The 26,128-nt window shown below is 35.9% G+C and overlaps 2 protein-coding genes across 5 annotated transcripts in view; both read left to right on the forward strand.

The window, feature by feature from the left end:
- The first annotated feature begins 1,030 nt into the window (after positions 1 to 1,030).
- HORMAD1 (HORMA domain containing 1) lies at positions 1,031 to 19,102 on the forward strand. 2 transcript variants are annotated; one of them, XM_008514927.2, is made up of 15 exons: positions 1,031 to 1,185; positions 2,039 to 2,101; positions 2,771 to 2,915; positions 4,253 to 4,316; positions 4,746 to 4,782; positions 6,602 to 6,622; positions 6,889 to 6,915; positions 8,439 to 8,506; positions 9,051 to 9,202; positions 10,889 to 11,148; positions 13,047 to 13,113; positions 13,195 to 13,271; positions 14,009 to 14,092; positions 16,717 to 16,788; positions 18,420 to 19,102. In XM_008514927.2, exons 2-15 carry the CDS (start codon positions 2,069 to 2,071, stop codon positions 18,498 to 18,500), a joined length of 1,188 nt encoding a protein of 395 aa, XP_008513149.1. In that variant the 5' UTR covers positions 1,031 to 1,185; positions 2,039 to 2,068; the 3' UTR covers positions 18,501 to 19,102. The 2 variants fall into 2 exon arrangements, with proteins under 2 accessions (XP_008513149.1, XP_070463219.1); XM_070607118.1 differs by having other exon boundaries at positions 1,124 to 1,572.
- A 585-nt stretch (positions 19,103 to 19,687) lies between these two features.
- The window catches only part of GOLPH3L (golgi phosphoprotein 3 like), a 44,939-nt gene continuing 38,498 nt past the window's right edge, over positions 19,688 to 26,128 (forward strand). Inside the window, exons 1-2 of one of the 3 annotated variants that reach the window (XM_008514928.2) lie at positions 19,688 to 20,127; positions 22,267 to 22,461. In XM_008514928.2, coding sequence (XP_008513150.1) covers positions 22,279 to 22,461 — 183 coding nt within the window. In that variant the 5' untranslated portion in view covers positions 19,688 to 20,127; positions 22,267 to 22,278. The remainder of the gene's footprint in view (positions 20,128 to 22,266; positions 22,462 to 26,128) is intronic. The other 2 variants (XM_008514929.2, XM_070607119.1) reach the window with 2 other exon arrangements.

Here is a 26,128-nt window from a genome sequence, read left to right on the forward strand (position 1 = left end):
TGTGGGCCCAGGTAGAGACCCTAAGAAGGTAGAGGAGAAATTACTCCTCCCCTACAGCATTATTATTATTCTATGATTCACAGATGAGCTATTTACTATTTCATATATTTTTCTCTTCTCTTTAGTTAATGGCTGAAAAATAAATTTAATATAAAGCACTATATCACCAACTTAATATATCTTCATTAGGTGGTGTGGCGGCTCCCCCTCTGCCAATGTTGAAATTAATTGTGATCCCAGGAAACCAACTTTGCCTGACTTGATTTTCTCATCCCTAAAATAGGGGTAATTTTTGTGTCTCCCTCACAAGGTTTGGAAGAAGCAAACTAAGAGTAAGGTAGAATAAGATAGTGACTGTGAAAGCCCTTTGCAAACTTCAAAATGTGAGAGAAATATAAAGCAAAATAATTATTAGACCAGGGGATTTTCACTATCTTTGACCCTGAAAACAGAGTTCTAGTCTTCATTCCTCTCCTAATGGACTCTAGGCAAATCTTTTCACATCTGCGGTAGCTGTTTTCTAACAGGTAATGCAGACATACCTGTTATGAATGAAAGCTTATGAATAAGTACAATATGTTTACACTAGTAACACAACTTGGATATATAACAATCTGTAACCTAAGAAGCTTGTACTACTTGACAATCTCCAACAACCTACGAACTCTGATTTTATTATTTTGTTTCTAAATGATACATTAATTACATTCAAAGCAATCTGTGGTCCCCATAGACTTAGCACAGTAGAAATATCTAAGTAGGAGACTGCTAGAGCAACTGGTTTCCTGAAGACACAGGAAGGTGGGAATGCAATATGTAGTAGATCCAATACCAAAATCAAAAGTCAGAAAACAATCAGAAATTAATGTGATTAATTAAGTGGTCAAGAACGCCTTGGTCACTGTAGGGAGGCTATTTATATCAGGAAGGCTTTGCACAAGCAATTATTTAACCTTCCCCTGCTGGCATCTGGCTCTTCTAACTGAGACGTGCCCCGCAGGCTCTTGGGTTTCCCGGCGTGCCTTGCGCTGCTCTTGGCGGGAAAGGTGACCTCGACCGGGGGTCAAAAGGCTACTGCCGCGCCTCCGTAGGCAATCGTTGAAGGCAGGCGCATGCGCATCGAGCGAAGGGCGTGCTGTGTCGTGCGGCTTTCCTGGTCGCTCGCGCCTGGTCCTCGGACTTTACGTAATACATATATATGCTTGTTTCTCTTCTTTCGCTTTTTAATCTCTTTTCTGTCGCTCCCGCCTACTTTTAAGTTTCTTAACCTCTTAATGGTAAAAGGTTCAGGGAAAGAAAATGTATACCTACTTATTTTTCACGAGAGGCTTTTGAGACCGGGTCAACTGTGGCGTCTAGCCCAGGCCTCATCCGGATAAATTTAAACGTTCACGGTGAAAAGACGCTTCTATGAACTCTTCCAGTTGAATTGTCTGATTAAGAAAATGAAATTGGGACCAAAGAAAAAGGAAACTTACGTCAAAATATCAAAGTTACCACTGAGAAATCAGAATCAGCCAGAAAAAAAAATCTAGAATATTTTCAGTTGCTGTTTTATTTTTGTTTCACAAAGTAAGACTCTATGTTATATCCAGCGCCGTGCTAACGTTCAGTGAGAGAAAGTTACCTGATTCAGTTATTTGGAAACTACAAATTTAAAGCAAAAACTGAAAGATTATTTTAAAGGGTTTGGCGGGGCGGGTTGAGGCGAGTGTTCATTTACTTAATACCTACCGTGTAGTGTTGTCAGAGCTTAAATATTGTGAAGAAAAATAGAAGATTATGCTTTTTTTGAAAAGGTCTTTTAAGGAACTTTCTCAACCCATTTATTTGAGGCTTGCTAGTTAAATAGCTTAAAGTTAGGACCTTTCTCAAAAGAGTTGTACAGCAAAATGAATCTCTGCGTTTTTGAAGATACCATTTTAAGAAATCCTCTGATTTTTTCATATAAAATTCTGTCTGACTTGACATGTAGTAAACTAGAATATTAGGGATAAGAATAAGATATAAAGTTAAAAGTTTATATTTGTGTCACAAGGTTGAATTAAAGAAAATCCTTTATCAGAAGATGGCCACTGCACAGTTGCAGAGAACCTCCATGGTATGATTTCTTGTGTTTTAATTTAACTAATTTTATTGATTCTTGAAGTCTCGATAGTTTTTATATTTGAAAGAGTCAACTGTTGGAGGGCTTAATGATATCAGGACACTCCATGTTTTAAGAAATGAAGATATTTGCTAAACTATTTTAAATTAATGGAGAATTCTGTTGGATGTTTGATGCATTGCTTTAAATTACTGGTTCAAATTCAATTTCCATGAGGTATTAATGAAGACTTTTCTGTTACTTTGATGAAATTATTATTCATAGCGGTTCACTCCTAGAAAATGAGTGTCCGTGCCCCACAAAGATAAAATTGTCGTCCTTGCATGGGTCTTGCCTTACAGTTAGCTGTGTTAAACCTAGTCAGTGACTAAAGAGAAAATCGATGTTATCCATCTATGTATTATGCATTTACAGACAGTTAACCTGCAAGGGGATTTTTAACACAACTCTTAAGCGCTTGTTACATGTTACCTTTAGGGTGCTACCCTGAGAACATCCTCACGTCTTGGAAGCCACGCCAACTTTCTGGGGATTCCTAACCACTATGGTTAGGAATTGTTTGGGAGAGTACAGTACGTAGGCAAAATTAGATCTATTTTGAGTTAAGGAAAACTTTATTTTTAATAAATCTAGATAAAATGTGTTAATTTCCCTTGAATTTAGAGTGCACTGGTATTTCCCAATAAGATATCGACTGAGCAGCAATCTTTGGTGTTGGTGAAGAGGCTCCTTGCAGTTTCAGTATCCTGCATCACATATTTGAGAGGAATATTTCCAGAATGTGCTTATGGAACAAGATATCTAGATGGTAATGTAGTGTTTATTTTCAGACATTTTTTAAACATGTTATTTTTATTTTGGCTTGCTCTGAAACTACCATTTTTGATTTAGAGATTTTGGTTTTTTAATAACAGCTTTATTGAGATATAATTCACGTACTTAACAATTCACTCATTTGAAGTGCACAATTCAGTGATTTTTAGTATATTCAAAGAGGTGTGCAGCCATCATCACCACCGTAAATTTTAGAACATTTTCATCACTCCAAAAGGAAACCCCACACCCATTAATTCACTCTTTACTTCCTCCAACCTCCCGAGTCCTAGGCAATCACCAATCTGCTTTCTGTCTCTATGGATTTGCCTATTCCGGACATTTCATATAAATGGAATCATACAGTATGTGGTCTTTTGTGACTGACTTCTTTCCTTAACATAATGTTTTCAAGGTTCATCCATATTGTGGCATGGATTAGTACTTCATTCTTTTTTATTGCTGAATAATATTCCACACAGTTTATTTATACATTCGTCAGTTGATGAACATTTGAGTTTTTTTCATTTTTTGGCTGTTATAAATAATGTCACATTCATGTCAAGTTTTTGCGTGGACGTCTAAGTGGTTTTTTTTAAAAGTATATTCAATACCTTGGAAAGCATGTAATCATAAAAGTTTTCCTCAGTTTCTCAAGCATAATTTCACCTGACATTAGTCTTAGAAAGACTAAGAAAATAGATTAAAATATTCTATTATTTATAGCTGTGTACAATGATACTGTATGTTTTTGTGTTATTTTAAGGAAGTAAAGATAATACAGCCAGTTTATACTACAATAATAACTTATTGCCCAAAACATAATATATACATAATATTATATGTAATATTGTGTGCCAATATGTGCTGGGCAATATGTTAAGTGCTATGTTATGCATGATATCTTGTTAATTCATATTACAGGCCTATGAGTTAGATATTATCCTTGTTTTTCAGATAAGAAACCTGAGACTGAGAGATCTTCTCGGTCCTTTCCACTGTATCACATGTTGCTTCTTTGCAGGACTCTATCTTTGATAGCCAGTTAACTTCTTGGCCTTTTACAAGTATTTTGCTGGGATAAGGGTCTATAGCAAATATTCTAAGACTCTTGGATAACGATAGCATGAAACCATTATATAAGGATAAAAAGATTATTTGTTTCCATAGAACCTTTCTTCCTTTAATTATATTAATATTAGTCATCTGGAAGTTTATTGCCATTAATAATATACCCATAATACACAGCTGAAGAAAATAATCTTTATTTAAAATTTGTAGATGTTTACTAATCTTAAGAAGCTCTATATTTATATCATTTTTTTTGTTTAGATCTTTGTGTCAAAATTCTGAGAGAAGATAAAAATTGTCCAGGATCTACACAGTTGGTGAAGTGGTAAGTAAAAGAATACCTAGTGATACAAAGTTATTTTTTCCTTAAATCACATTTTTTTGTACCTTAGAAACCTTTCAATGTCTAACCCAATTTTAGTAATTCCCCTTTTAACACTGAATACCGTTTTTGCAGCTCTTTGAATTTTTGCATTAAAATTTTCCTTTATTTCATGTTACATGTGAGCAGGCTTCATTTCCTTTTGTTCCTCCAAATAGTTGTCAGAAATTTTGTATGTTCCCTTCCATCCCCTAGCAATGTTTTATATTTCTGCCATGTTGTTCGTTTTATTATTTTAAGCTGGTTATAAGAAGGGAGCTTTAATAAGAAAATTTTGTATTATTTAGTAGTAAGATAGTATGGAGATTTATTAAAAGAACTGTTTTCTGGAAATGGATTCAGTCTAAAAGTGAAAACTTGATTATTTTTTAGGATGCTAGGATGTTATGATGCTTTACAGAAAAAATACGTAAGTCAATATCTCTTTATCCTTTTTTTCTAAAGTTTGTGTTCTACAATGTAACAGCAGTTACCATGAAGTAAAATATTAATTTAAACTAACTTGGGCATAAGCCAGTCCAAATTGCTGAAAAGTCTGAACACTTGAATATTTTAAAGACTAATCTTCAACTCATTTAAAGCTAATAGAATTCATACTTAACAAATTTTGCCAAGCCAGTTTTGGTTAATTAACACTCATTTGTATTAATAACACATATTAACTTATAAAAACTTAATAAATTAAAAAATCTTTTTAAATAGTTCATTCATTAGTTTCACGTGCCTTCTAAAATCTTGTTTATACTAACAATTTAATAAATTTTTTCTTCATGAGAGTTCAAAAATAATCTCCATGTAGTCTAGGTTATTAAATTGTCACAAATTCCGAATTAGTAAAATTTCAGTTAATAAGGATTTACTATAGATCATAAGCCTTTTTGTATACTTAGCATGTGTTTACATCAACATACATAAAGAAGTTAAACAAAATTGTGAAAAAGATAAAATTTTATTCATAGTCACTGACCTCCCTGATTAAGGCATAAATATTTAATATTCATTAAATATTGAGTGCCTGCTATGTGGTAGGCACATATTCTAGGTAGGAGCTGGGTAAGCTAACAGTGGTCCACAAGACAAAGAGAGTCCCTTCTTAGGGGGAAAGGAGTCAATAAAACAAGTAAATCAGATAATTTCCAATAGTGTTAAATGTCATTAAAATATTTAGAAAAAGTCTGTGACAATTGTAGAGGTGAGGTAACTTTGGATGAGGTGGTCAGAGGAGCTTCTCTGAGGAGGGGACATTAAAGCTAAGACTTGAATGAGAAGGAACCAGCCAGGCATTGATTTTGGGGAGAGAATATTCCTAGCACAGCAGCAGATACAGAGCTGGAATGGAGCTTGGAGAGTCCAAGGAACAAAAAGAAGGCCAGTATGATTGAAGTGCAATGAGCATGGGGGAGAGTGGCATGAGATGAGCCTGGGGAGACAGGCAGGGCCAGAGTATTCAGGGCTGTGTAGGTAAGGAGTTTGAATTTTATTCTAGGTGCAAATAAAAGTCATTTGAAGGTTTTAAATAGAAATGTAACATCATTTGATTTACATTTTAAATTAAAAGAAAAATCACTCTAACTGCTATTAAGAGAATGTAGAAGGAGAACAAGATTGGAATTAGGAGAATAGCACTTAATCCATTACTACTGTACTCGTGGAAAATAATGGTGATTTAGACTAAGATGGCAGAGGAAGAGAAAAATGAAAAGATTCAGGATATATTTGGCAGTAGAACTGCTTAGACTTGTTGATGGATTGGTTGTGGAGTATAAGAAAAGATCCAAATCAAAGATGCCTCTTAGATTTTTGGCAGACTACTAGAGTGAGTGATTTCCTGTGATTCTCTATTCATTTGGTCTCCAAAGCCTCTTATCTTTATTAAATGAGCAGGGCTCTGAACTCTTTTTCTGTTTTCAAAATTGGTTCTCATACTGGCAAAGTTTAATGTGTTACTTCACGATATATATTTTCCCTGTAATTGGCAGTAATGCCCTGTTTGCGTAAGTCAGTGATCTGAATCTCGACCTTCAGTACGTCAACTAGAAACTGATATTTTGGAGAATAGAGAAGGAAATGTACGATATTGCTTTATATGCATCATATGAAGTCTGTTTTCTGCAAGATTACTTCTTATTAGGAATTAATACTGAAATAGGACAAAGAATTCTTATGATTTATCAGGAAAAATATTCTATAGAATAAAAGTAAGATTTTTGTTCTTTGTTGTATTTCAGCTAAGGATGGTTGTTCTAGCTGTAAGTATTCTTAAATTATATGTTCTTTTTTAAAGACTGTCACATTCAGCCTTGCTTAATTAAATAATACTAAAACCATCAATTGATTGTCACTTTATTCAATTAACTGATCTATTCAATGGAAAAAACGTAACAAATTAATACTTTGGGGGGTGGTTTTGTTTGTGTTTTGCCGAGTTCATTTCAGAGTTTAATCTAAAGATCCAGTTTAGTTCTTCTTGAATACTTAGCCTTATATAACTCAATTGTAAATTATTTTTAAATAGGTGTACACCGATCCAGAAGACCCTCAGGTAAATGTGCTTAAGTTAGTAAAGAAACAATGCCTCTAATATCTAAAAATAACATAAAATTATAATATAATAATATCTCATACATTTAATTGTGCTTTAATCAATGCACTTTCACGTGTATTTTCGCATTTCAACCTCATAAAGGCTTCTTTGAGCTAAGACAGGACTTGTTATCTTTAAACAGATTAATACACTTACTACAGAGAGATTATGTGACTGATCCTAGGCTATAAAACCACAAACCATTAGAAATAACCTAAATCTTCAGATTTCTGGTTCTTTACAATATTCTTTTTATAGAATTATGAAAGGGGTTGAGTTTGAGAGAAATAAGAAACACATCCTTAAACTTTGAATATTCATCCCAATCCAGTCACATCCACCTGTTCATTTGGCTGTTAAAGGAAAGAGGGGATTACAAAAAATGAAAGGGAAAACTAGAAGACAGGAAACAAAGGGGAAAGATCTATCGAGTGCTTGCTGTATATTAGGCTCTGTTCTTTGGGGCTTTATGAGCATTATCTCGTTCATCCATCACAGCCTTCATGAGGTAACTGCCATCATCATCTTCACTTTATAGGTAAGGAAACCTAGACACAAGGTTTCTTGCCTAAAGTCATAGTGGCAGAGCCAGAATTTGGACCTAAGAATGCCTGTTCATGATCTGGGTGCTTAACCATCACACTGTAGCAATTACAATGTAGTATTTCATTCAGTCATGGAGAAGCAGATTTTAAAAAAGCAAGAGCTGATCCCTATCCCTGTGTGAGCACTGAAATGTAAAGAAAGCAATGAAAATAGTAAAGCTTCACAAGGATGGGAATGTGTCTTCTCTTTGATACTCATGCCTGCAATTAATGCTTAGTGTATGTCCATAGTGACAAAGAAAATCATGTGGGCAAAGGCTGTGAATTAGTTGATTGTTTGGAAACTGACTGTTCAAAAAATGTTCGTTTATTTTCTCATGTTTTACAGTGGCACATTTTTTCTTTCAGTGAAAGAGCATCTTGCTGATAGACTAATGTTTATTCAATGCTTGGTATGCCAGGCACTTTATTAAGGGCTGTGTACAAATGATCCGATTAGATAAATATTCACAACCACCAAGGAAATAGGTACTATTTTCAACTCAGTTTATTATCTGGGAAACTGAGACTTAGAAGGCTTAAATGACTTGCTTGTGGTTACAGAATAGCAAGGACTTAAGCCCTGTGCTTCCATTCTGCCAAAGTATGAGATATGCCGCCTCCTTTACCTGCCTGTTAAAGAGTTCCTTCCCTCTGGTGTATATAACATACATTACAAAGAGTGGAGGAATAAATATCTCTCCCAGACTGAAGCCCCAAATCCAAAACCATGGGAATTGACTATTAGGACTCTAAAGTTTCCATGGACCAATAGTGATTAACATGGCAGAAGAATTACTAAATATATATTAATATGTTATGTACAAAAGCAGTATATAGCTACTTTGCAGCCAGTACTGTGTATCATATGCATAACTGCAGTGTTTTTTATTTAAGACAATCTCAGAATGTTACCAATTTAAATTCAAATACACCAGTAATGGACCAATCATGGACTTCATAAGGTATTGTTCTATAGTTTTCTTTTTGTGTTATAGATTACCACTTTACTCGTATTGACACCAAATAGCTAAACTTCAGGATTAATTCTGAAACTTGTCAGACATCCCCAATTAACCCTCAAGGTGTGGCTGTACAAAATGTCCTTGGAGTAGCTGCAAGCCAGGATTCTGTGGCTAATGATATACAATTTTAATTGTGAAACAGAGCCAAAGAATAGGAAAGCTATTGTATGCTTGAGTGATTAGACATATGATTAAAACAATTTTAATTTAACTTAAACATTAAAGATGTTTAATCCTTTAAACATCTTATATAAAATGCATATTTAATTTATGTAAAATTAAGTTAGTTTATAATAGTGATATTAACAGTGATATTAGTGAAATTAAATTTTTTCTAATGACATTAAAATGCATTTTATGGTAACTTTCAGCTTAACAACTTAATGCTGTAATAGGAATAAGAATCTCAAACACTAAAATATGAAGTTATGCTATTAGCAGTCATGGGTGTCATGAAAGAAATTAATGTGTGATTCTCTTCTAGTAAAAACCAAAACAGTGAATCTAGTATGTCATCTGCTGACACCAAGAAAGCAAGTATTCTCCTCATTCGCAAGATTTATGTTCTAATGCAAAATCTGGGACCTTTACCTAATGATGTTTGTTTGACCATGAAACTTTTTTACTATGATGAAGGTATTCTTTACAGTACATTCTGTTTTAGTTGGTACCTGCATGTTTTATTATTATTGAGACAAGTGGTTTCCATTCCAAATGTTTTTAAGCATTGAAATTGTTATATATTTTTTAATTCTAAAATTTACATTTAACATCAGTATTTGAAAAAGGAAGATTTGAAAAACTAGGCTTTAAAGTATACACAAACTTCTCCAGTAACATGAAGATATCCATGTGAGGTACAACCTCACCTATAATTAAAGAAATGAAACAGTGAGATACCATTTTTCACTTGTCAGAGCAGTAAAACTTGTAAACACATTATTGGCAAGGGTGTAAGGAGAAGCAGGCACTTTTATATACTCTTGAGGGAATGTATATAGACGCAACATTTTTAGAGGACAGTTTGGCAGTATCAAAATTTTTTTTTTTTTAAAGATTTTATTTTTTCCTTTTTCTCCCCAAAGCCCCCCGGTACATAGTTGTGTATTCTTCGTTGTGGCTTCCTCTGGTTGTGGCATGTGGGACGCTGCCTCAGCGTGGTCTGACGAGCAGTGCCATGTCCGCGCCCAGGATTCGAACCGACGAAACACTGGGCTGCCTGCAGTGGAGCGCGCGAACTTAACCACTCGGCCACGGGGCCAGCCCCAGTTTGGCAGTATCAAAATTTTAAATGCACATTCTCTTTAATCCAGAAATTCTATGGCTAGAAAAGTATCTTGAGAATATACGTACACAAATATGCAAGGTTATATGTTTATAAGAATTTTCATTATAGCCTTGGTTAAAATAGGAACAAACTGAGGGCTGGCCCAGTAGCGTAGTGGTTAAGTTCACATACTCTGTTTCGGTAGCCCAGGGTTTGCAGGTTTGGATCCCAGGTGTGGGCCTACACACCACTCATCAAGCCGTGCTGTGGCAGCATCCCACATACAAAAAATAGAGGAAGGTTGGTACAAGTGTTAGCTCAGGGACAATCTTCCTCAAGCAAAAAGAGGAAGATTGGCAACAGATGTTAGCTCAGGGCCAATCTTCTTTATGAAAAAAAAAAAGGAACAAACTGCAAACAACCTTGAGTGTCCTTCATTGGAGGATTGGGCAAATAAATTATGGTGCATCTATATAATAGAATACTGTGCAAGCTGTTAAAAATGTGCTGATAAATTATCCAAGAAATAGTAAAAACAGATTTAAAAGAGATATTAAAAACAGTTAGGTACCAAACAGTATGATCTCATTTGTGTTTTTTTTAAGGAGATAAAATATTATTATATTTTACATGCATAATATCTTCTAGAGAAACATGAAGCAACAACAATAATAACAATGTTTATTGAATAACTACTGTGTGTCAGTTCTGTTCTGAGCATTTCACACGCTTTAATTCATTTGAATTAAATGAACCCATGAAGTAGGTACTGTTATTTTCCCCATTTGACATATGAGGAAACCAAATCAAGGATGATAAATAATTTCCTCAAGGTCACACACTGGTCAAGTGAAGGAAAAAAAAAGGTTACCTTTAGGGAATAAAATAGGAACTTGGAGATAGAAGAAGACTGATTTTTACTTTTTATTATATGCCCTTCTATACCATTTGAAATTTCTTCAGTCTGCATATATTTTTATAATACTAATATTATTATTACTGTTATATTTTCTTTGATTTCATGAACAGCACAGTTTATACTTACTTTTTTGCAGTTACACCCCCAGATTACCAGCCTCCCGGTTTTAAGGATGGTAATTGTGAAGGAGTGATATTTGAAGGGGAGCCTATGTACTTAAATGTGGGAGAAGTTCCAACACCTTTTCACACGTTCAAAGTAAAAGTGACTACTGAGAAAGAACGAATGGAAAATATTGATTCAACTATGTTATTACCAAAACAATTAAAAACACCACTTCAAAAAATTCTCATGGACAAAGATGATCTAGAAGATGAACAGGAGCATTATATAAATGTAAGTATATTTAAAGAGTTATAAATTACAGTAATAACATGTTTGACTCAATTCTGAGGACTTTAATAGCTCTCATTAATATTTGTGTAAGTACTGTATTATAATAATAAACTCAAGGTTGGGACCGTAAAGAAGGTATAGTCTTGTGGTTTTAAAACTTTTTACCTTGGTGCAAACAACATTATTCTTAGAAATTTAAAAGCACAATTATTCTGAATGAAGCAGGGAATGGTTCTGGAGGCCCAGCCACTCACCACCTCACCTCCCTTCATGGTCGACTCTGAGGAAACCCGTTGGTCTGAAGCACAATTTGAAAACCACTGATCTGCTCCAATCCCACCATGTAATGTTGGAAACCTTTCTACGATGTCCCTACTAGGTGCTCAGGTCAGCCTTTGCTTGAATTTCTTCAGGGCCTGGAAAATCACTGTCCAGCCTGGAAGGTCCTGGAAGGCAGGAAAGGGTCTTATTCATCTTTGTAATCCTCCTGTGCCTAGCACTTAGATTTACAGTCTGTATTCTCAGTATTAGTTGAATGAATGGATGAATAGAAGTATTAAAAAAGCTTTTTTGTTGTTGCCTCACTCCCAGAAAATCTTTTATCATTAACATGTTTGGGTTTTTTTTCTGAGGAAGATTAGCCATGAGCTAACTACTGCCAATCCTCCTCTTTTTGCTGAGGAAGACTGGCCCTGAGCTAACATCCATGCCCATCCTCCTCTATTCTATACGTGGGACGCCTACCACAGCATGGCTTTTGCCAAGCGGTGCCATGTCCACACCTGGGATCCGAACTGGTGAACCCTGGGCCGCCAGGAAGCGGAACATGCAAACTTAACCGCTGTGCCATCGGGCCGGCCCCAACGTGATTGTTTTTTAGTCTCATGTTTGTTTTCTCTCCTCTCATTTTATTCTAAATTATGACCACAGTATTTATATAGAGAGACTGATATTCTGATTTAGGCTCTGTGGCCACATCGTTACAAATAGAAAATTCAATTTTCAACCAGTTTAGTCAAAGAAGAAATCTTTTTCCTAAAACCTAAATCCTAGCCTTGCTTTATAAACAAACACGGCTGGGATTTATGTAGCATTCTTTAAAATCTTTAAAGCTCTTTGATACATGTCACAAAAGAATAATAATTATAAATTAGACATTAAACCTGTTGCTAGGGGCCTGCCCTGTGGCCGAGTGGTTAAGTTCGCACGCTCTGTTTTGGCGGCCCAGGGTTTTGCTGGTTCAGATCCTGGGTGCGGACATGGCACCACTCGTCAGGCCATGCTGAGGTGGCGTCTCACATAGCACAGCCAGAGGCACTCACAACTAGAATGTATAACTATGTACTGGGGGGTTCTTTGGGGAGAAGAATAAAAAAATAAGACTGGCAACAGATGTTAGCTCAGGTGCCAATCTTAAAAAAACAAACAAACAAAAACCTGTTGCCATTTCTACCATACCATGACTGAGTTTATTCTTCACTAACTCCTTGAAGAGGAGTGGAGCATATTCAGAGTGCATGCTAACATCAGTATGGAAATTCCAGAGCTGCAGAAGTGGTAGCTTGTTGTGTGAACATCTCTAATTCAGTGCCCTCAAACGATAGTAAGATCTAAATGTTCTCAGAACCATCATACGTTTTTGATAAAGTTGTATATTTTTATCATTTGTCCTTAAAGCAACCCTGCAAAGTAAAGCAGTATTTTATACTTTGTCTGGATAAACTAGTTGCCTTGCTATAGTAATTATAGGACTGCTTTATTCCTAGCAAGTGTAAGGTGGCTGTAGTGTTATATTTAACTTTTGCATAAAACAAATTTGTTTATAAATACTTCCACCCAGTTGTTTTAATCTCTTTTTGAAATGTGTCTAATTTCTTTTTCTTCATGTAATTATGCAGGATGATTTTGACATTGAAACTAAAGTGGAAGAGCAGAAAAAAAACCCTGGATCTTCTGAACTTGGAGGCAAGAAGTTAATGAAAATGTACATTAATTCACTTCCAATTCAATTTGATACCATTTTAACTCTTTTGTTTTTTTCTACAGAACCAAGTTTAGTTTGTGAGGAAGATGAAATTATGAGGTCTAAAGAAAGTCCAGATCTTTCAATTTCTCATTCTCAGGTATAAACTTGATAATTCCATCTCACTTTTAACTTGCTTTTTTTTTTCAAAAAACTGTTTCTTATGTGCTTATTTAGTTATTTCTCAGGTTTTCTTATTACATTCTAGATCTTTTAGAAGAAAATTAAGTATTAAGAATGCTTATTAACAAAATCTTGGAATTATATGTTGAAAAGTTTTGAGTATATTACTCGTGGATTTGTTTGGTAATAAACCTAAATACTGTTCATAAAATCTCAGAATTACAGAGATAGATAGAATCTTAAGCAATTATTTATTCCACCTGCCTTTGTATTTACAAATGGAGAACATAACACACTTTTGTTGCCTTGGAGCAGAACATGTTTAATTTTGTTTTCCATATACATTAAAATTCTGAAATAACCCTTAGATAAAATGAACTTGACAATAATAGTGGACTGATGATTGTCCACCTTCCTCTGCACTGCCCCTCTCTCCAACAAGAGTGGGCTAAAGTTTTATCTTCTAGAAGAGTAAGTGTCTGGTGATCATTTGGGACTTTCTCAGCTTACTGAATGATCAGTCATGTACAGGGTCTGTTTCACTTTCTTTAGGTTTGCACTTTTTGTGACGGTAAGAACCAAGTCAAAATTATTGGTTTTCATTAACTCAACATAACAAGACCCTAAATTTTATGTTACTGAATTTTCGAACCCCATTACTGTGTTGTGAAAAGTTTTTATTATGTTATGTGGTTTTGTGTAATTATTTTCTAGGTTGAGCAGTTAGTCAGTAAAACATCTGAACTTGATGTGTCTGAAAGCAAAACAAGAAGTGGAAAAGTCTTTCAAAATAAAATGGTAAGTGTCTTCTTAGATTTGTTTTCCATTCTAACCTTGTAATTTTTCCCCATACGTGAGTTTATTTTGCTTTTTTTTTTCTTTAGGAAGATTGACCCTCAGCTAACATCTGTTGCCAATCTTCCTCTTTTTTTTCTTTTTTCTCTCCCCAAAGCCCCAGTACATAATTGTGTATTCTATTTGTAGGTCATTCTAGTTCTTCTATGTGGGACGCCACCACAGCATGGCTTGCTGAGTGGTGTGTAGGTCTGCACCCAGCATCTGAACTGGCAAACCCCGGGCCACCAAAGGAGAGTGTGTGAACTTAACCACTCAGCCATGGGGCTGGCCCCCTGTTTTGCTTTTTAATACTTCATTTATTGCACCAATATTTAGTAAGCGCCTATTATGTGTCAGGTACTTTACTATGTGCTGGAGATAGAGCATGAATAACACACAGTTCCTGCTCTTAGCTAAAATTTTAGAAATTGGAGGTCAGCAAGCAGTGATATAGGGCCATAATTGCACTCTGAATAGGCTACATAGAGGCACAAAGGAGAGAATGGTTAGCTTTACCAAAGGTACATTAGAGAGAACAAAGGCTTTGAGAAGGACATTATCATCCAGACTCCCAAGGAAATGTCCTAAAACGCCAAAATGTTCCCATGTTCTGTCTTATAAATGGATTATCATTAAAAATGAATGTTTTGTATATATCTTGCATAAAATGAATCTCATGTTTTTAAGCAAAAAGACCATTGCTTTATTTTAGTTTTTGGTTTGAATTATACTAATTAGAAATTCATATTTTATTTTGGACCTTTAAGTTACTCTCAAAGATTCAGAGGTGAAGAAAAAGCATTCTGTAAAATATGTAAAATACTATATCCAAAGTTAGGAAACAAATAACACGCACTAACAGTGGTATGCTGGAGCATTTCTTTCCAACTCCTAATTCAGTGACATCATGTCAGTAGCTTGAAATTGGACATGATGAGAGTATTCAAAGAATGGAAATCAGCAAATGCTTCAACTCCGGATTTGTTTCTCCCAGAGAACTGGTTGTTAAACATTTACCGGCACACCACTGATTGTAGCGCCACTTTTAGGTGTCCTTTTTTCCCACTTTCTCAATGGGAAGTTAGAACTGGCAGAAGGTAGCATTCAAACTAGTATGCTGATGAAAGCAAGAGAGAAGAGAATTTCAAAAATTGGTAGCTCTAACAGTAAAATGTTCTTCCTATTTAGGATAAGTATCCTTTACTAGGATTAGGGAGAAAAGCAAGCATTAAAAAAAATTATTAGGGGGGCTGGCCCTGTGGCCGAGTGGTTAAGTTCGCGCGCTCCGCAGCAGGCGGCCCAGTGTTTCGTTGGTTCGAGTCCTGGGCGCGGACATGGCACTGCTCGTCAGACCACGCTGAGGCGGCGTCCCACGTGCCACAGCTGGAGGAACCCACAACGAAGAATACACAACTATGTACCGGGGGGCTTTGGGGAGAAAAAGGAAAAAATAAAATCTTTAAAAAAAAAAAAAATTATTAGGCAAGATTTCCTTGTAACGTTAAGAGTCTTTGAGGACATAAATTCACTTCTGAAATTGCCCGTGTTTTTGGATATGAACGCTTCACCAAAGTACTCCTGATTTTGAGAATCATGACTGACTTATGGTTAGGACAGGGCAAAAAATGAGAATATTTAATAGTATATATACTGAAGAGGCTATCACTGACGAGGCCAGCCCAGTGGTGTAATGGTTAAGTTCATGTCCTCTGCTTCAGCAGCCTGGGTTCACAGGTACGGATCCCGGGCACAGACCTACACCAGTCATCAAGCCATGCTGTGATGATGACCCACATGCAAAATAGATGAAGATGGGCACAGATGTTAGCTCAGGGCCAATCTTCCTCACTGAAAAAAAAAAGAGGCTATTATTGAAAAGTACATTTCAAGTATCAGAAAATAAGTGTGTCCTTCTAATAGTCTCATGCTCTACTGACTGAGCTAGCCAAGTGACTGCAATATGTCCTTTTCGAGAATAGTAATATGGCAGCTAATAATTTGTTGTCATCCAATATTCATTTAAAATACTGCATGTGTAGCATTATTCACAATAGCCAAAAGGTAGGAAAACCCTAAATGTCCATCAACAAACAGGTAAACAAAATGTGGTATAGCCATACAATAGAATATTATTCAGCCATAAAAAACAATGAAGTACTGACACATGCTACAACTTGGATGTATCTTGAAGACATTATGCTAAGTGAGAGAAGCCAGTCACAAAAGTCCACATATTATATGACTGTTTACATGGAAAGTCTAGAATAGGGATTTCTATAGAGACAGAAGGTCTTAGAGCTGGTTGGAGGTGGGGGAATAAACTTATAGCTATAAGGGTATGGGTTTCCTTTTGGAATGATGAAGGTGTTCTAAAATTCACTGTGGTCATGGTTGCACAACTCTGTGAATATACTTAAGATCATTGAATTGTACACTTTTAAATAGGTGAATTGTATGGTATCTGAATTATATCTCGGTAAACCTGTTTTTTAAAAAACTGCATATAGTTACCAATAGTTGAAAAATAAAGTGTTGCTTGTTCTTGGAGAAATAACCAATTAGTAAATTTTTCTGTCTTTGTGGAGGCTAATGGAAATCAACCAGTAAAAACTTCTAAAGAAAATCGGAAGAGAAGTCAACTTGAATCTGGGAAAACAGTAAGTCTTATGATAATTTATAGCTTGAACGAAATGGCAAGTATCAGAATATCATTACTATAGATTAAATTTAAAATGATAACTATAATAATATCCCTAGACATACCTCAGAGTTCTGATATCCAAATCTTATTTAAATATGTTTGCTTCTGAAAAACGGGGTGACTTTAAAATAACATGTGCTGTGTTGGTTTATTAATATTTTTTAGTTTTTTTGAGGAAGATTAGCCCTGAGCTAACATCTGCTGCCAATCCTCCTCTTTCTGCTGAGGAAGACTGGCCCTGAGCTAACATCCGTGCCCATCTTCCTCTACTTTCTATGTGGGACGCCTACCACAGCATGGCGTGTCAAGCGGTGCCATGTCCGCACCTGGGATCCGAACCGGCGAATCCCAGGCCGCCAAAGCGGAACATGCGAAGTTAACCACTGCGCCACTGGGCCAGCCCCCTATTAATTTTTTCTATGTAAATACTTACCATCTGATTCCATGAATGATTTGAAGTAGTTGGAGGAATTTATAAAATAAATAAAAATTAGTGTCAGGAAAAATATGAATAGGATGAGAAAATGAGAGTACAAGAATATTCAGGCCATCTTATTTATATAGAGCTAAAACTAGGCCACAAATTTCATGTGAGCTTTCTAGAGATCAAAACTAAAGTAGAAACAAGATAAGTTACCAAATTCATGTGTTCCCTAAAAATATAGCATCTCCTCCTAGTACCTAGGAGAAAGAAAAATTTTCCTGACCTAAATCCTGTAACAGTTGTTTTATATTTGGAACCTTATTTTACCAAATCAGATAATGTATTTGTCATTTTTGGGATAAATATATTTGTTCAACTAGAATTTTTAGTAGTATTAGTAGGTTTAAATTAGACAACTGGAAACTTAAGACTGTTTTAAAAAATGAAATGTTAAAGGAGTAATCTCAAAATAGTTGGTTAATACTATGCTCAATTTACATATATTAAGAAGGGAATGGAATAACCTGACATTTCATTAATATATTAGGTTTTGTAATTTTCCCCAGTGTATTAAGCTTTGATTTTTTTCTGCAAAATCATAATCCAATTTGTATCCTTACAGAGTTTTTTCCAGAAAAATCAAAGTTCAGTAACTCAGGGAATCTTGTTAGGAATTTTCCTCATTCATTCTCCCATTCATTCAAAAGTGTGTGTTGAATGTCCCATATCTGTCAGGCACTGCTAAATACCAGGGACACAAAAACAAAACGTGATTTAAATCCTACTGGTACCAAGGTAGAATGTTTCTCTTCTTGCAGCTCATTTTTAAATCTTTTTTCCTCTCTTATCCCCCCAAAATATTTTACTATTTTGAGGACATAATGTTAAGTCTATCTTTCTAACTATTCCAGCAACCCTAAAGAAGACCTTATACTTTGTAAGTGTATACTGTCAGCAGCCATCAGAAGATATAAATATGTCAATAATAAAATTTATCCTACTTTTAAAGAACCAAGTGTCATATCTTAGTAGGAAATAGCTATGCTAGGTATAATTTAAAAACAAAAAAAGAAAGAAACCTCAGAGACATGAAAAAGATCTAAAATTAAAGACCTTTAAACTGGAAAGTATCTCTATTCTTAGTAGTTGTTTTCTTTCGACAGGTCCTTCATCACTTCGATTCTTCTAGTCAAGAGTCAGTGCCGAAAAGAAGAAAGTTTAGTGAACCAAAGGAACACATATAAAAATTGTTTTTTTCTTCTGCATGTTTGCAAAGTTCTTCTCAACGTTTAAACTAAAGGACACTATATTACTATTTTAAGGTGTGTTTGCCCTACCTCTGAAAACTTATATGTAGTGTTAAGCAGTTAGTACACTAAAATGAATTCTTAATTGACTATCATATGATCCTTAATCTTATCTGAGACAAATCCAAGAGAACTTTTGAATAAAACCAAAAGTGCCAGTGTCGTAATTGATTCTGTTCATTATCTATTCAATATTGATCTATTTTTCCATTTTGGTGGACACTTCCTTTAAACATATATTGTTTTAAGGCCCTCTAATGCCATTTTTGGAAACAAATAATGTTTATTTTGTATTAAATTTTGGAAGGAATTCACTTTTTACTTATGTTAAAACTATACCTTTCACTGGCTGTTTGTCATTGTGTTAAAACAATGTTCTTCGGTAGTTTGATATAGTGTATTAATATTATAATATATAATGTACAATTAAAAATTCGTGCTTTACTTTTTTTAATATTTTTTACTGCAAGACAAAATGATGACTGATTTTTAAAGTCTGGCATTTTTGGCAGCATAAATAAAATATTGTTCAGCATCTAGACTCTTTCATGACTTCTCATTTTTATTTAATTAGCAGAAAATGTTTAGACACTAATTTTGAGATCATTTTGGTAGATGTTATTTTGCAAGAGTTGAGCACACTTCCTAGAACTTTTGAGTGATAGTGTGAAGGATGCTGTGCTTTTAGTCAGAAACCTAGGACCTGGTTCCAGCCTTGATGGTTTCCTTTGCTTTAGAAAAGGAGGACTTAATACTTGGCCTGTTTGCCTCCTGCAGTTTCAGCAGCCATATTCTAAAAACATACATTATCCGTGGGTTTGCCAGTAGTGGGCACTAACAGAGAACGTTGGTATGTATGCGATGGTAGAAATGTACCTGTCCTGTTTAAAGTAAACCAAATAAATCTCCACAAACTGACCCCAGATCAGGTTTTTCTGGAACCGGAAAGTTAGAGATAAGCTAATTGTTAAAAACAACCAATTTTAAAATGTTTATTTATTCTTAGTTTTATTGGATCCCAACCATCTCACCTAATTGTCCCAGTATACACTGCTACGGTAACACACCTGCTACACTGAGATTGACCAACAGAAACCTTCGGAGATCGACAGCGGGTGCTGGCTAACGGAACGCTGTGATTGGCTGGCTTACTGGGGGTGGAGAGCGCAGCCCTTTTTCCTCTGTTCTTACCAAGGTTCCTTCATTGGATTGACCAGCTGTCAGATTTAACCCAAACCTGCCTCCTTTTGGTGGTGTTTGTCTGGATCGCAATACAATAGCCGGGGGAGAGCCTCCCCTTGTAAGCTGCGATTGGCTAGGCTCAACATTGGCCGTTTCTGATTGGTCCAATGAAGATACACCAAGGTAGGTTGCCTAGGGATCCTGAGGAAGCTGATGTGTTATTTCTTTTCTGCATCGAACGATCAGGAAGTTTGTGTTCTCTGCGTGGCTGAGAAGTTTTTCACCTACTAGGACGGGGGTGGGGGTGGGGGAGGACAGGTGTCCCCTAAAATAGAGCGCAAGCTGCACCCTGCGTCCGGCCATAACCCAGAAGTAACGTCAGGTAAGCAACGGGGGAAGTACATTTCCTAGCTACCAAAAAAAAAAAACCCTCCAAATTTTTTATTCTGTGGAGAAAGGGAGGATTTGATTTATTTAATTTTTTGGCCATTTGTTTTTTTTCAAATAGGATTTTTAACTAGTAAATGTCCAAGGCGAGTTAATTCCTCAAAGAAAATTCCCCTTTATTTTTTATCCCCGAAAACGTAAAGTTTCTTGGATTGCGTTAGGAAATAAGCCCTATTCACAGCGCCAGGTAGGGTTGGTGCCCTTAAGCTTTTATTTCATAGTTCTCTTCCTCCTTCACTCTTCTTCCCACCTCTCACCAAGAATTATATTTGAAATACAGCTTTGTACAAAGAATCTTTTTGTAAGTCACTTCATTTGTATTTCTATTTTAAATGTTCATATGCGTTTCTGAGTATTCATTTTAATCAGTATACATTTATCGAGCAGTTACAACATTAAAGACATTGTGCTAGTTGCTATGGAGAATATAAAAACCCAAGAAGACAATATCCCTGCCCTCAAGAAGTTTACAGCTGAGAGACAGCCATACCAAAAGAAAGACTATAATAAATACTTTAAAGGAAGTAAGTATAAATAAAGTTCTGTGAAAGTGCAGCTGAGGGAGAGACCAATTCTGGCTATGGGACGTATCGGTAATGGAGAAGGGGTTTCACTTAAGGCTTTAAAGTGGGTCCTCAAATGCCTTTGAAGAATGAGTACAACTTAGAGAGGTAGGGAAAAGAGAGAGAACTGCAGCACGTACAGAGGAGCAGACATGGAAGGCATGGGACATGTTTGAGAAATTATTTAACAGTACATAATTGGGAGTAATGGGAAATATTGCTAGAAGGTAGAATGGGATCCCGTCACAAAAGCTCTTGAATTCATTCTTTCCATCTTGAAAAAAATATTTTTTTATTTTTTATTTTTTTTAATTTTTATTTTTTTGTTGAGGAAGAGTCGCCCTGAGCTAAAATCTGTTGCCAATCTTCCCCTTTTTGCTTGAGGAAGATTCACCCTGAGCTAACATCTGTGCCAGTCTTCATCTATTTTGTATGTAGGTCACCACCACAGCATGGCCACTGCTGAGTGGTGTAGGTCCAGGCCCAGGAACTGAATCTGGGCTGCCAAAGTGGAGCATGCTGAAAGGCCATGTGGCCTCCCCTGAAAAAGATATTCTTTTAAATAATTGCTGATAAAAAATATTGTCTATCATCTTAAAAACTGGCATTTACATTTATCTAAAATAAACTATGCTAACTTTAAACCTTATCACAGATGATTTAGTGTAATTTCTCTTAACTGTAGATTTTTAAAACAACTGTAGTTCATGGTATAAAAGGGCATGTGCTTTAATTTTTTGTAATTGAGAAAGAATTTGCTAATCTTTTAACATTCTCTTGCCACTCCTTTTTGTTGGCAGCTATTTGTGTATTTGCAAGATGGCTAGTGAGGGGTAGGGGTGGAAGTTTTCTGGCTGTATGGAACTGCTGCACATGGGCTTCGGAGTGGTATTCCATAGACTGGTGATCTCAGTGAGTGCGTGAAATGAGCCGTTAGAGTATGGGGAGAAAATGTCAGAACATGTATTTCTATTGCTTTTCTTATTTTTTTTACTTTCTATTTTTTGTGTATGTTTTCTAATGTACCATTGAATGTTTATAGAAATTAAATATAAATTATTATATGCGTTATGGGCCTGGATGCTCACAATTTTTTGCTGTCCCATATTATTTAACTTGGGGAGGATCCATTTTGTGAAAGAGAAGTCACAATGATGGACATTCACTCCTGGATTATAGATTATGCACAAGAAATCAGCAAGTTTAAAGGGTGGTCATTTCTGCTGGTCTTTAAAATTACTGATTTAATTTCTTGTCAATGCCTTCTGTGGAGTTCAAGTTACTGTACTTTGGAAAAGATATTGTGTTACCCACCTAATTTTTCTGGTCATTACTCCTTTCTTTCTTTCTTTCTTTCTTTCTTTCTTTCTTTCTTTCTTTCTAAGTTTGTAAATATTTCTTATTTGTATACATTTTTAGTATGCATGTATGAATATCTATATGTGTTTATTTACATGAGGTATATAAACACACCTATACACATATAGATATTTTTTCATCACCCCTTCCAGAAGCAGGTGAGAATGACTACTTTAACTCACCGAGCCCGTCGCACTGAAGTAGGCAAGAACTCTGAAAGGAAGGTGGAAAATGAGGAAGACACTAATCAAGACAGGAGTCCAGATGATGAAGACTCTGGAGACTCTAAAGATATCCGCCTGACCCTTATGGAAGAAGTGTTGCTCCTGGGACTAAAAGATAAAGAGGTAATGCAGTTGGGTTGCTAGGCTGTCTCAAAGACTCTTAAGTATTAGAGTGTTTTTAGGAAGTAATCTGATAGAACATTTTCATTAATGCTAAGTTGGCCTTAGAACTGTGCTCTAGCCATCTGGGAGATAGGGAAGTTTGGGAGGGTGGCTGATACTTGGTGGGTAAAATCCAGAAGAATAATTACTTGAAGTGTAGTTTAATAACAAAATTATTCCAAAATTTTAGAGGATACAAGAGAGGATATAACACATTGTCAAGTTTTTGTACTTGTAGTTTCCCAAATGAGATTGGTGATGAAATAACCTCGTATTAAACTAAGAAAATAGGCCCACACATTGAAGTTTTCTTGAGCTTTGGGGAGAAAAAGTCTTTTAAATGAAAACACAAGAAACATGTATGATTAGCCGGCTTACAAAAATAAACAGCAGGTAAGTTTCTTATTGTAGAAATAACTTTTTAATTTTATTCTGTGCATCTTTAGAAGTTAAATAACAATGATTGACAAGGATTATTTTAATTTTAGAAGTGTTTTAAAATTAATTTCAGCTTTTCCTTTCTAAGTTTTCCCTTACTAATAGAACATTTATTTTATAATAGAACTAGTCTTGAGATAGCGACTCTTGTGATATAACCAAGTATTCTTGGCTTTTCTACTAGTAATATACATTATCCTTCATTTGTAAATTGACTTTTTATTGTGTGTTCCCATCACTTTCTTCCCTCATGAAGAGGTTATGAAGATATATAAGAGTGTTACGGAACCTGAAGTGAGTTCATTCACCCGTTGCGCAGCAAGCCAATCTCTGACACTGGGTGTGGTGGAAGAAAGTAGGAATTTTATTTTTGCACAACACTGAGTGAGGAGAGATGGCAGCTAACGCTGAAATCCCAAACTCCCCAAAAAGCTAAAAGGAAGGGTTTTAATTTAGGGTTTTAGGTAGGGGAGGGGGAGCATATGGCCTTGCTGGTCGGAGCTTTCCCACCAGCCTGTCTTTGGCCTTGAGACACTTGCAGAAAGGAGGGAGCCCGTGACCTTGCTGGGCAGCAACTTTCCCACCAGCCCGTATCTCTTTGTGGGAGGAGATGGTCCAGGTGCTTGTCCCTGGAGGAGAGTGGATTCTGGAGCCAGGAAGCCAGAGAGTAAGCAGAGAATGAGTGTTCTGGTTTTAACCCCATATATGCTGGGTTTAATGTGGGGAAACTGATATCGGGGTTGGTATCAAAGGTAGTGTTTTGTGTGTGTGTGAGAAAGATTTGCCCTGAGCTAGCATCCATTACCGATCCTCCTCTTTTTTTGCTTGAGGAAGATTAGTCCTGAGCTAACATCTGTGCCAATCTTCCTCTACTTTGTATGTGGGATGCCTCCACAGTATGGCTTGATGAGTAGTATGTAGGACTGCACCCGGCATCCAAACCCATGAACCCTGGGCCGCTGAAGCAGGGCACGCAGAACCACCCGGCCATGGGGCCAGCCCCCTATAAAAGTAGTACTTTAAACAGTCTGCTTCCTTTCCAAGAAACTCTTCATTAAATATAAAATAAAATAAAATAAAATAAAGGCATATTTGTTATTGGCCTCAGTTTTGAAAACATCAAATTAAAATGTTACTTTATATTTAAAAAATACTAAATTTGGCTTTGATAATTGTCCTTAGCTAGAAATGAATTGGCTACATACATCTAGTAACATCTCTTCTAATCTCCATTGATCCCTCAACTTGAGAATACCCTAGTTTCTTAGACTTTATGTTTATTTTCTTTATAAGACTTGTTATAGCCTCTGTATTGTTAAAATTAATATTAGAGACGTGCCCATATGTGAATGGCCAAGACACAGGTATATCAGAAAACTTTGCCTGGAAATGTATTTTCCTGTTTGCGGAGAAAGTTGATGAGGCTCTGGTTTTATAACAGTCAAACAAACGAAAAAGCAAAACTGCCTTTTCAAGGGATGTCAGAGTAGGTCTGAAGGTTGGGTGGCATAAATACTGTTTTGAGATGTTTACACAGTACCGAGGAGACAGTCACTGACTGTAGAAGAGCATATTTGAGCGAAAAAGCTATTTGGTTTGTTTTGGTTTTGAATAGGAATGATTAATTTCCTGCTAACCCTAGATAATAGAATTTTTGCTTCTGTTCTGTAGAGAAACTGCCTGTGGATATGTCTTCATGTGTTTCTAAATTTATAATAGTAGATAGTTAATATAAACTTAAGGAAATAGAATAAAAAATAAAGGAGCTCATTTAGACCTGTGATCATAGCGGGTACTCAACATATTGGTGAGAGACTGTACAAGTTGGGGAGACAATAATTAACCACCTTTCGAATTGTTTTAATTTTATTTTTGAAAGTAGTTGATAAATTAGGTCTTTAGCTTTTAGTTGACTCAAGAAGAACAAGAAATGACAAATCCTTAGATGTAAATAAACAGGAGAGGTCCAACCTTCTGATTTATTAAAGTAGTAGCAGTTGTTCCAAAGTGCAAGTTACATAATTCTCCCTCAAAATATTACACTGCTTTCCAGCACTACTTATTTTTTCTCATCTCCAAAACTACTTGTAGATTGATTTAATCAATATTTTAAAGAAATAAATATCAATATTTGGCATGACTGGGGACACTCATTATGTGCTTAGCATTATGCAAATACTAAGGTAAATATAAAATAGTATAATATATGGTCCCTGTCCTCAAGAACTGGCCTTCTGGCTGGGGAGACAAGATATACATACTTTTTAAAAGTTAAGTACCCAAAGGTCTGTCAACAGCAGAATGGATAAAAGTGAACCATCGGGGCCAGCCCAGTGGTGCAGTAGTTAAGTGCACACGTTCCGCTTCAGTGGTCCAGGGTTCGCCAGTTTGGATCCCGGGTGCAGACATGGCACCACTTGGCACTGTGGTAGGCATCCCGCATAGAAAGTGGAGGAAGATGGGAGTGGATGTTAGCTCAGGGCCTACTTCCTCAGCAAAAAGAGGAGGATTGGCAGCAGTTAGCTCAGGGCTAATCTTCCTCAAAAAAAAAAAAGTGAACCATCCATTTGTTTAAATGAGTATAAATATATTTTCTCTGCAGAATGAAAATGAACATTGTTAGAAAACATGTATGATTCTCATATAATGTTCAGTAAAGGAAGCCAGACACAAAAGAATACATACTGTATGATTCCATGTATGTAAAATTCAAAAAACTAAACAGTAATGTTTGGGGTTGCATATTTAGGTGGTAAAACTATAAAGAAAGGAAGAAAGGGATTACCATAACTGTTAGGACAGTGATTACCTTTTTGTTGGGATAGGGAGGAGGGGGGTGTTAGTGATCAGAAAAGAGCATGAGGGGGCTTTCTGGGTACTAACAGTTTTCTGTTTCTGTACTGGGGGAAATTTCATGGATATTCACTTAGGGATAATTCGTTGAGCTTGAAACTTTTGTGCACGCTTCTGTGTATGCATTATATTTCATAATTCAAATGATTTTTAAAGAAGTAAACAACAATTAAAAAAACAGCAAGTTTTTCCATGTTAGAACAGTAAAAGCCAGAGGAGTTGGAAGAAGGAGAGATCATCATGGGTTGGAATAGTCTGGGGAAGAAGAGAAGGCAGTGAAAGAAGCTGAGCTTTTAAGAATGGGTAGGATTAACGTAGATGGAGAGAGGGGAACACA

The sequence above is a fragment of the Equus przewalskii genome, unplaced genomic scaffold (assembly GCF_037783145.1).
Source record: "Equus przewalskii isolate Varuska unplaced genomic scaffold, EquPr2 ChrUn-10, whole genome shotgun sequence".
Taxonomy (NCBI): domain Eukaryota; kingdom Metazoa; phylum Chordata; class Mammalia; order Perissodactyla; family Equidae; genus Equus; species Equus przewalskii.